The sequence below is a fragment of the Gossypium raimondii genome, chromosome 12, assembly GCF_025698545.1.
Source record: "Gossypium raimondii isolate GPD5lz chromosome 12, ASM2569854v1, whole genome shotgun sequence".
Classification (NCBI taxonomy): Eukaryota; Viridiplantae; Streptophyta; class Magnoliopsida; order Malvales; family Malvaceae; genus Gossypium; species Gossypium raimondii.
In genome coordinates, this window is record NC_068576.1 from 5038306 (window position 1) to 5050626 (window position 12321).

At 36.9% G+C, this 12321-nt stretch overlaps 1 protein-coding gene across 1 annotated transcript; it reads right to left on the bottom strand.

Moving 5' to 3' along the window:
* Positions 1 to 3886: 3886 nt before the first annotated feature.
* Positions 3887 to 4798, bottom strand: LOC105762966 (uncharacterized). The gene has a single exon (XM_012580970.2). It carries the CDS (start codon positions 4796 to 4798, stop codon positions 3887 to 3889), a length of 912 nt encoding a protein of 303 aa, XP_012436424.1.
* Between the last annotated feature and the right edge of the window lie 7523 nt (positions 4799 to 12321).

Here is a 12321-nt window from a genome sequence, read left to right on the forward strand (position 1 = left end):
GACAGAAACAGGCTGCAAGCTGAAATTGATAAGGTCAGATAATGGCACTGAGTACACCTCAGCTTAGTTCCAAGCCATTTACAATGATGCTGGCATCAAACACCAGCTAACAAATGTGTACACACCTCAGCAGAATGGGGTATCTGAAAGGAAGAACAAAAGTCTGATGGATATGGCCAGATGCCTATTGTTTGAGAAGAAACTACCCAAGACCATGTGGGCTGAGGCAGTAAACACTGCTGTCTACCTTCAGAACAGGCTTCCTACCAAAGCTCTTGCTTCCAAGACACCTTTCGAGGCCTGATTTGGATTCAAGCTTTCCTTGGCACATCTGAAAGTGTTTGGTTGCCTGTGCTATGCACAGATTCTAGCAGCAAAGAGGGACAAGCTTTCAAAAAGAGCTCAACCAGGTGTCCTAGTGGGCTATAGCTCAGTTAAGAAGGGATATAGGGTTCTGGATCCCTTGACAAGCAAAGTCCAGATGAGCAGAGATGTTATCTTTGATGAAAAGGCTTGTTGGAATTGGGAGAAGAATGAGCCAGAAGCAGTTTCAGAAGGCCTGGTGCCTAATCAAGCTGAACTCGAGTAGCTTGGTCCTGAAATAGATGTGGATGATGTGCCTGTGAGAGGGACAAGGTCCCTAGGTGAAATTTATGAAAGGGGACAGGTTGCTGTAGCTGAACCTACATGTTTTGAAGAAGCTGAGGCAGATGAAGGCTGGAAACAGGCTATGGTTGATGAAATCAACATGATTGAGAAGAACCAGACATGGGAGTTGGTTGAAAAGCCAGCTAACAGAAAAATCATTGGTGTAAAATAGGTCTATCGAGTGAAGCATAATGCAGATCGAAGTTTAAACAAGCTGAAGGCCAGTCTAGTTGTGAAGGGCTTCAGTCAGAGATATGGTCTGGACTACATGGAAACATTTACTCCAAAGAGCGGACTCGATACAATTAGATTGTTGGTTCAGAGTGCCGAACCGATGGACAATCCACCAAATGGATGTGAAGTCTGCATTTCTCAATGGTCTCTTAGAAGAGGAGATATAAATCGAGCAACCTTCAGGATTCACAATGCCTGGTAAGGAACATTTGGTGTATAGGCTAAGAAAGGCCTTGTATGGCCTAAAGTAGGCCCCTCGAGCCTGGTATGCTCGAATTGACTCATACCTGGTTAGTTTGGGATTTGAAAGGAGTGCTAGCGAGCCAACACTCTATGTTAAAAGAAATCGAGCTAAAACACAGCTCATTGTGTCACTCTATGTTGATGATCTTTTAGTGACTGGAGGAGAAAAATTCATATTGGCTGAGCTCAAAACAAAAATGAAGGAAATGTTTGAAATGTCAGATCTGGGATTGATGACATACTTCCTAGGAATGGAGGTTAATCAAGCAGATGAAGGAATTTTCTTGGGACAGAAATCATTTGCTTTAAAATTTTTAACCAAATTTTCAATGAAGAACTGCAAGCCAACCAGCACACCTATGGCTGTTGGCATGAAACTATCGAGGCAAGAAGATCATGAACCTATCTATGAAATAAATTACAGAAGTCTTGTTGGCTGTTTGCTATATTTGATAGCAACGAGACCTGATGTTCTATTTGCAGTAAGCATGTTGTCAAGATTCATGCATTGTTGTAACCAACAGCACTACAAAGCAGGAAAAAAGGTGCTGAGGTACATCAAAGGTACCTTGAACCATGGAATACATTTCAGAAGAGTCGAGGAGATGAAATTGATTGGCTACACTGACAGCGATTGGGCTGGTTCAAAAGATGATATGAAAAGCACCTCTGGTTATGCTTTTACACTTGGCTTAGCCATGATTTGTTGGAGCTCAAGAAAACAAACAATGGTGGCTCAATCGACAGCAGAAGCAGAATATGTAGCAGCTGCTAATGCTGTTAATCAAGCTCTATGGCTAAGAAAGATATTCACTGATTTGAATCTACAACAGAATGAAGCAACTAGGATTTATTGTGACAACAAGTCAGCTGTTGAAATTGCCAAAAATCCTATCTTTCATGGCAGAACAAAACACTTCAACATTAAGTTGCATGTGATAAGAGCAATGGAACAAGCTCGAGAGATCGAGCTGATTCACTGCAGTTCTGAAAATCAAATTGCTGATATCTTCACAAAATCACTTGGTACATCGAGATTGCTAAGCTTGAGAAAGCAACTAGGAGTCTGCAGCATAGAAACTGAGGAGGAGTGTTGAAGTCAGCTCCTATGCAGCAGTCAAGGTGGCCGTGCAGGAGTCAAGGTGGCCATGCAAGGAACGTGCCTCAAGCAGCAAACTGAAACTATTTCATTTAGTTACTTAAATGAGCATTTTGTATTTTAGTTTGTTTTGAACTTAGTTGGTAGCTGCATTTTGATGTAATTAGGTAATGAATGATAAGTTTAGGTAGCTTGGTTAAGTATTCAAGCAAGTTTATCAAGTTACTAGGTAAACTAGTGGTGTTAGGTATATTATTAGGTGATAACTTGTTGATTTTGGGTTTGTTATCTCATATATGTAATGGCTTAATGCCTTATTCTCTTTCTAATGGAAAATCTTAGTTTTTTTCATTCAAACTTTTTCTCTCTTTTCTCTTTTCCTCTCGCAAGTTTCATTTTTCTGTTTTGCTTCTAAGTTTGTTTCTTCCGCAAGGATCGAGACTGGCTTGCCAAGAAAGATCAAAGCAGCCTGTTGTTGCACTAAACAACAACAAGAGGCAACTGAAGAAACTTAACAACACAGTCATACAAATCTTGAAAGCCATTTAGTTTATGGCTTATTGATGATGATGAAGTAGATGCCTCTTTAGAAGCCCTCAATCTATTCAAATGCTCATTAACTTCTGTTGCTAGTGGGTGTTGTCTAGATGAGCGGGGGAAACTGTTGGATCGAGTGGCTGCCATTGTTTTTGTTCTGAGCAAAGAAGCCTATTTGTTGAATCAACGTTTCTTGCAATTTTCACTGAAATACTAGGCATCTGCTCCCAAGTTATATATATGTATATGCATATCAATCCATGGAGACAAAGGGAATCTCAAATGCTTCTTCTTTCTGCTAATGTTGACATGATTAATTAAGATCTCGATCAAAGGGTGGCAGCAATGTTCATGCAATGTCTCCCCTCTACCATCTCTCCAGCTCACAATCCAAGCACTTCAATATATATATCCTTGCCGTTTCTTTGCACACGTTGAAACCATCCTAGTTGCCAATGCACGGGAGTTGGTGACATTTTTCTAATATATTAAGGAAAAACAGACAACCAATTCATTATTTCCACGTGTGTGTTAGCACTTACCATTATTTTTCATGCAATTTGATAACAAAATAAAGAAGGGTTTGAAGTTGAACAAGATCCACTTTCTGATCCTTGCTTCCTTTTCCCCTAACATAAGAAAATTTTATGATTAACATAATTTCAAATTAGCATCTTTTCATTGCCATCTTCCATGTGATAAACTGACGGGCATGGAGTTTTTAATTTTTAGCAAGTCTTCCATTGTCTTCAGTGGGGCAAGAGGAATCCTGGCAGCTCACATATTCATACAAATGTTTCATGAGATATTCCAAGACACCAGTTGTGATGATGAGGCTCTATAATTCAACTAGGGGACAATTAAAGGTAGGTCTAAGTTACTGGGATTCGGGTGTAAGTTTTGGATATTAGCATGTGCTGGATAAAAGTATTTTTCAAGTTTTTTCTTGTTCATGGTTGAATATGTCTGAAGTAAAAAATTACTGCAACCATTTTGGAAATATAACTAAATGATTTCACAAGAGGTAGAATTTTGAGAAAGAAGATTGTATAATATTTGTATTTCTTTTCTATTGTATAACCTCTGTAAAATTACAGTATATATGTACAACTGCGATGCCAATAGTTAACAGCTGATGATATTAAGAACAGTAACTCTAGTTTTTATCATATGCCTGGAGAGGGTTTCAAGGCCTTCTTCAAGATCTTGGATGCTCAACTCTGAGCTTTGAAGCTCCTTTTGCACGTTCTCGACATGCTTCATGTTTTCGGATTTGATGCAGGAACGCACTGCAGCTTCAGCACTCAAAAATTTATTTGCTTTCTGTTCTTCCTCGCACATTACTTTCTTCTGGTGCATTAGCTTCAAAACCAGCGACCAACGGCTCGATTTTGATTCTGCCTCTGGCCCTGAAATAAAGGACAATACGGATTCTAGCACGCTGATGGTAACTGCTTCTACATCTCTTAAGACGCTAATCACAGCTCCATTCTCGCCAGGAGTACTGAGTTTATTCTGTATATGCTTCAAGTTCTTTAAGGCCTTGCAGATTGCCTTTTTCATGGCTTTCCTAGATGTCAAGTATTTCCTAAACTCATTAGCAAGCCCTTCGGCTCCACGTCTTCTGCGTAAAATTGATTGAAGCTCTTGAGTGCATTCCTTTGTCTGCAACAAGGCATCCTTAGCAGTGGTACATACATCCAAGAGCATGAGAGATCCATCCAAAAGCTCTTCAACCATTTCCCTTTGCTTCTCTTGGGCGAGAGCTTGTTGGGTGAGGGGAAATTGAAGCAATACATCAACACATTCATGCAAATCCTGAAGACCACTTAGGTTGTGGCCTATCAATGATGATGTAGAGGCTGATTGAGATGCCTTCAATCGGTTCAAGTTCTCGTCGATTTGTGAAACGATAGGGTGTTGCCTTGAGGGCAAGCTGTTTGATCGAGCATGGTAAGAGGCTGCCATTTTCTTGTTATGCAAAAGCGATATGTGTTTCCAACTCTGCTTAGCTATTTGCTGTAGTCCCCTCACCATCTGCGCAACATATATATTACAGGTTGAGGGCAGACACGAGGAATCTCAATCATTTTAAATATCAATTGGAAGCAAGCAACATGAACTAACTCGATCTCGATCCCCACAACTATCGCCAAAATGTTTCTGCTGTGTCTCCTCTCCACAATCACAACAACTCATCACCCTTCGGTAGCAACAAACACTACTAGTTTTCAATGCCATTATATCCATATTTACAAATATTATATAATAATGCGCACGGTGGAACTACATTCAATGCCTTGTATTAATGAATCATTTGCTTTTAACTTGTCTCGTCTTCTTCTTGTCATTGCTGTCTTGTTGATTAGGTTCTGCAAGGAGGCAAGATCCGCTTGCTTCTAACAATTTATTTATTTTATGCAGCAACACAGGTATGGGAATGAAATTATTTCTTTATTATTATTACTAGTATTTTTTGCCAATACGAGTCCTTTAGCTGGTTTTGCATCTCAACATGACGTGTTCATCTCCTGACCCACAACCAGCATCAACATTTTCAAATTCATTAATGTCTCTTCCTGTTTGCTATTCGATTCTGGAAACTAACAACCAGCTGATCTTCTTTCATTGTTCTTTTGGCCCTGAGATAAGGGACAAAAAATTCTCAAACATGGAACAAGTCACGGTTTCAATCTCCCTTACCAAGTTAACCATGGCCTTGCTATTATCATCATCTCAACAAGAGAAAAACATGTTCTGTTTCCGAGCCCTTTACATTTTTCAATGAATTTTGGATATGGATTCTACTAAATTTGGTGCTTCATTGGTTATCTATCTTCTACTATATATACAAGTACCAACTCTCTATATATAAATGTAAGTCCAATTACTGGGAATTTCAAACGTCTCCACCTTTATTCCTTATTTCCCATTTTAATTGAATTTTTTTTTTGGTATTTTTCATTGCTTACTATTTTATCAAGTCTAGTTAAATTTCAGTCTAGCCTAAGGCTAACAAAAACTTGGTGTTGGAACTGTGAGATTTGAAACCGCATTCATCTCATGTTTGCCTTGATATTCACTTTTTTCTCTAAATTAGAAGAAAGATAAAATGGTCTCTTAGCATTGCTTTTGGCTTCATTTCGAGAAAGACTCCTTGTTCGATGCTTTGAACAATACACAGTTGTTAAATATAACTTGATCCGTAATTGTCATTTTATTTTATTGAAGAACAAATCAGCATGGTTTGATTGGGTGTGCAATTCGATGATGTCATAGGAACTAGCTATGTAATTTAAATGGTCTGCGCAATTGATAGTGTTAATTAGAGTTAGGTTTTTCTCCTTCTCAAGGCTGTCGAATAATTTAAATGTCATCAGCCCGTCGAAAACCTTGACGGAAATGAAAAACGACTATGAACATCTTTTTACTTTTTCGATTGAGTAGCTCGAAACGATCTAGTCATACTCTGTTTACTGGAATCTTGGAGCTTCGATTTAGCTTGTTTCTTTTTGTTGCACATGTCTTCCATCTTTTCTGTTGTTTCAGATAAAACCACAATCTTTTTCAATTTAAGTGCTCCAACTAACATTCAGATATCTTTGTTCAGACCCCACTTGAAACGGGTGCACATTTCATCTTCTGTCGGCATAATCTCTCGGGCGTACTTACTAAGTCGGATGAATTCCCATTCATACTTTGCCACACACATGCTCCCTTCCTTCAATTTTAAAAATTCTCCCTTTTTTCTTTTTAAGGTGCTGTCACTTGATATATTTCTTTCTGAATTCATATAGAAAGAAATCGCAATTCACCTGGTCTTTCGAAACGACTGATATCAAAGTAGTCCACCACTTGTAAGCTTCTTGTCTCAGTAGTGATATGGCACATCGTTAACTATCCTCGGGTGAGCACATTATTTCATCGAAAACTTGCTAAGTATTTTCCAACCAGTATTCAATTCTAGCTGGACCGGATCATCATCCTTTCTACCTTTGAATTCTTAATCCCCACACTTTCAAATCGTATCAATCGAAGGTCAATGAACACTTACTGTATTTTAAGGACAATGGGGTGTTGTAGGAGGCACGATCGGGGGTAGAGGTTGCGGAGCCAAGGGAGTAGCTCCCATGAATTGTGTACACCATTAATTCATCATTTGGAAGAAGGGATCTCGCACCTCACTTTCAAGCCCTTGCGGAACAAGCATACTATTTCCTGCTCCCTAATTGGAAGAGGGAACGTTACTATCTACTTTGTTAGATACAACATGATTTAATTCAGCCAACATGATTATCTATTAGGAAAACATAGTCAAATTGGATTTGAAGGCATCACAGTACCACAGGTTATTGTGTCATATATTTCTAGACTTGTACGCGCTATGCTTTAGTCCTAAAATTGACTAAATTGTAGCTTTGATACCACTAAATGTCACACCCCTTAATTGACCTGATCTTTGAGCCCGAGTTACAAGATGCTAGAACTGTTTTCGGAGCAACTACCGTCAAACATATTGTAATTATATCATTTTAAACAAACATTCATGTCTTAAACACATTTATAATATAATATACAATTAAATTCGAGTTTGAATCAAGCTTATGAAAGCTCTTTTATTGACCCGAGCATGAAATAGAACCAAATTATAAAATTTTGAAAATTTAGGGCTGACGTCGTAATGTGACATTCTCCACGTCATGACATCGCCAAATAGTTTCTCACATCACGACGTCAAGCCACTCGACGTCACAGTGTTGCTTACTGCCAGTCGACGTTGCAACAATGAAATGTGGTCATTAAGATAAGGACTAGGTTTTTGGTACAAATGAGGTCATTTGGTACCTATTTCATGTAAACCTAACCATTTGCAACTTTGATGCATTTGTGCACATTCAAACCCGCATAAAGCTTGATCAAACTCATACCAAACATTACATTCCAACTGATTTATATCATTCAATACAATATTCCCCAATTTGGCACTAAAACATACAAACTCAACCTATTCAACTCCATTTATACTATCATGCCTTTGAACAATTCAACATAGACATTATACCATTCCATTTCATGAACAATTGATAAGTGCTAAAAGTAACATGTTTTAACCTCATTCTTAATGCGTTTTTGGGTGATTATCCGATGTTAATTGTGAATTTTGTGCCCTTAGTCCTCTAAATTCATGTTTTTATACTTAATAGGGCACTTGGGGTCAAAAGGAACAAAAAACATGTAAAAACCAGAAAATCGGAGCAAGCTACAAGAGCCACAAGGGCTAAACCATTCCACACGCTATACCACATGGCCGTGTGGTAGGTTGTGTCGATTTCTCAAAATTACACACCGAACATCAAAAAATCATGACTTTTAGGTTTTTCGGGAATTCTAAGACATATATATGAAAAAATAAGAAGATAAGAGTGAGCCGTAAAAGAATATTCAAGAAAACAACTTGAAAAACACCATTGAAGTTGATGTTGAAGCAAATTTCCGTCAAGATTGAAGATTTGAAGTTGATTTCTTAGGAGATTATCAGGAGTTTCTTTATTTCTTTCAGTTATTTTATATCTTGGATGTTTTTATTTTCAAGCATAAACTAATTTTCAAAATAACTAGGGAGATGAACCCTACGATGGATTCTGTCATATGATTTTTATTTTATTTTAGTTTGTTTACTTATATGTTTTAGTTTTTGTTTAGTTTGTTTACTTATATGTTGTAGTTTTTGTTTAGTTTGTTTACTTATGTGTTTTAGTTTACTACTATGTTGTATTGCTTGTGCTTTGTGTTATTAGATATATATATTTTTTCAGATTGATAGACACACTAAATCTAGGTTGCTTAATGTTGCCCTGATCATATTTCAAATGTGGTGCTTTGTTGGATTTTAATGACAACCTGTTTAGTTTAGTCTATTGTGCCTATGTTGTTGAGGTTGCTCATGTGTACCATTTAACATTTTGTTAGCTTGATACATTTTATTGTCAATTCTTATTTCAGTACATAATGCCAAACATACGAGGCAAGAGTAAGATACGCACTCAGTCCAAGAAGCAAAAGGTTACTTGGACTTCATCTTCTTCCTCTCTGACCGCAACCACTCGACACATATATCTCACATTTGACCATCCACGACATGAAGAGAGACACCAACACTTGAAGGATAGGTCATTGGGTTTGGGTCGGTACATCGATTGGGAAGCCCTTGAGATAGTGGGTCTATCCACATGGCTTCATGCGTTATTGGATGAGACATTGTGGAAACAGTTCTTTGCGATCGTGGAGCCGATGTATGTTAACCTTACCTTGGAGTGTTTCACCACATTTTTCCTATAGATTGTGTTGTCGTTAAGGGATGAACCTCGAGTGATCTCATTTCGTCTTGGGGGTGTCACTTGGTATTTGAGTATTGAGGGATTTGGAGTCGCTCTTGACATATATTATGATGACTTCTTAGCTACACTAGAGTTCTCCATCCTCTCGAGGCATGTACATCGACTGGCCCCTTTTTGCTAGTCTGACATCTCTAAGGTTGCCACACTGTACAACCCGAGCTAGTCCAAGGCTTAGTGCATACCTTCGGATGGAGAGTATGAGTGTTGTGGGAACTTTAGATGCATACTTCCTATGGAGCATGCATGAGCAATACCTGATTGATCTAGCCCATTTTGTGTCCGAGTGTTGTTGACATCAGAGTGAGCAACTACAAAAATGACCTATTTGTATGGGTCCATATACAACATGTCTGGCCTATTACTTCAGCCTTCTCGAGACCCTTGAGAAAATTGACACCCTCAGTCTGATTGGGGACATGGCACCACAGGGTTTAAGTATAATGAAACATATGAGGATGGTTGCTCGTCGGTTCGGAGCTTTTGGTGATCAATATTTGTTGCTACATCCAACGCAAAAGAATGAGGATGATGAGCATCTACACAATGACCTCCCACCATCACCACTGTCACCCATTCCTAGTCCTCCAGCCAGTCACTTTACTACTACATCTGCGCATATGGTTACACTTAAGGATATCTATCGTCTTCAAGAGCAGCAGTCAGAGCGGATTGATCGCATTAAAGAATATCTGTAGCGGATGTGCCAGTATTTCCATATTTCTTCACCCGATCCTACACCTCACGATCCTGACATCTCGCACAATGCCGATCACTGATTCTATTTAGTTTTATGTTTTAGTTATTTCTATTTTCATTTTAGTTGTACGTTTATTTTTATTGTTAGTTGTTTACATTTTATTTTCGTTTATTATGCACTTTATTTTTATTATTTTGTCGGTTGTTTTCTATTTTGTTGTCTGTTTATCGTATTTATTATTGTCTATCTTCTTATTAGTATGCTCAGAACATGTACTTCATTTAGAATCTCCTACGATTCCGAATTTCACTATTTCAGCGAAATCATCCAAATTCAGGGCAGTTTCAATTATGTTCCTCCTGTATGATATTTTTCTTATTCTGTTTATATCTATTTCTACATTGAGGGCAATGTCCATCTTAAGTGTGGGGAGGATGTTATATGTTTATACGATAAAGCCCCCAAATTATTATTTGAGTTTAAGTAATTTTCTTAAACCTATCATTAAATTAATTATCTTAATTTGGAGTTTTTATTGATTATGTTTGGGTTTAATTTGTGGATTTTTGTGCATTGTGTGAGTTATACTTTAAGACACGAGAGAATTAAGCATGATAAGTTATTTTTCAGAAATTATCATTTTAGGTTGTCTCCTTGAACTGAAGCAGTATCTTGAGATTTTAAATCTACAAGTTTGACATCAAAACCATAGTTTTTTGTGAGCTTTTGAGCCTATAATAGCATATATTTTTTGTGCTCATTTTATTTTTGATTGTGAGTATATAAACTAAATTTGTTATTTTAGAACTTGTTTCGGTTATACATGTTGAGACCACATTATTGATTTGATATACTAAGATGATATAAGCACTTAGGATTTAACCCGCCTAACCTTTAAATAGCTTACCTATTATATTATCCCTTAGTAAACCCCGTTGATCCGAACATAATTTTTTTAACAATCATTTATGTTAACCCATAAACCACACTAATGTTCTAAAGCTCTTTTTATTGACCCCCTTTTTGTCGAGATTCGATTTGGTTAATTGCCTGACTATGTTTCTCCATTTGTATTGTTGAATTTCTTTTCTTTGTAAAAAAAAAAAACACAAAAAAAGAGAAAAAAATTTAAAAAAATGAAAAAGAAAAAATTGAGCTTGAATCGTTAGCCTCAGCTTTTGTATATAAGCTCATTTCCTCTCTTTATTTCTTTTTGATGCAAATTCTTTTAATTCAACAACTGATTTTTCTAGTTTGGTAACTTATAAACTCGGTTCTTGATTGTAACTACCTCTTTTGACATTTTCCATACCCTTAACCTAAGCCTCATTACAACCTTGTAAAGACCTCTTGATTAGTGTGTCATCTCAGTTTATAGTGGTAGAGATTTGGTTTTCAAGCAAACTTATGATAATAGCATTTCTTGTTCGACTATTGAGTGCACATTATTTGAACCTTAAACAATTTGAGTGGTTTGAGTGAACCTTAGCGAGAGTGTTAATCCTTATTGAGTTTGAATTTTAGGTAATTATTGAGATAAAGGAGACACCTATGTTTTTATGATTTAAAAATCTCTTCTTGGAGTACTTGTGTTCTTTAGTGTCATTTTAGGTTGAATTTTCAATGTATGATTATTTGTAAATTATCTTAAGACATTATCAGTGAAAACAATAAATCGAGGGAAGTTAACTTGAATGCAGGTTGAGAATTTTACTTGAGGGCAAGAAAATGCTTAAGTGTCAGGATATTTGATAAGTGCTAAAAGTAACATGTTTTAACCTCATTATTAATGCATTTTTGGGTGATTATTTGATGTTAAATGCGAATTTTTTGCTCCTAATCTTTTAAATTCATGTTTTTATGCTTAATTGAGCACTTGAGATCAAAACGACCAAAAATTGAAATATCGGAGAAAGCTATAGGAATCATACGGATTGACTCATTCCACATGGCTAGACCACACAGCCGTGTAACCCTCATGGGCTAAACCAATCGACATGACCAAACCCACATAGCCGTGTAACTCATATGGGCTTGTGGTAGGCCGTGTTGGCGAAATTGTGCACTGTACAACAAAAAAAACACAATTTTTAGGTTTTTCGTGCATTCTAAGATGAATATATGACAAAAATAAGAAGATAGATAGGTGTGAGCCGTCATAGAATATTCAAAAAAAATAACTCGAAAAACACCATTGAAGCCGATTCTGAAGCAAATTTCTGTCAAGATTGAAGATTCACAATTGATTTCTTAGGAGATTATCATGATTTTCTTTATTTCTTTCAGTTATACTGTATCTTGGATGTTTTTATTTTCAAGCAGGAACTAATTTTCTAAATACCTAAGGAGATGAACCCTTTTATGGATTCTGTTGTTTGATTTTATTTTACGCAATAAATACTTAGTTTCTTGTTCTCAATTATGTGTGCTTAATTCTTGGTTTACTATTTCTATATTATTAATCC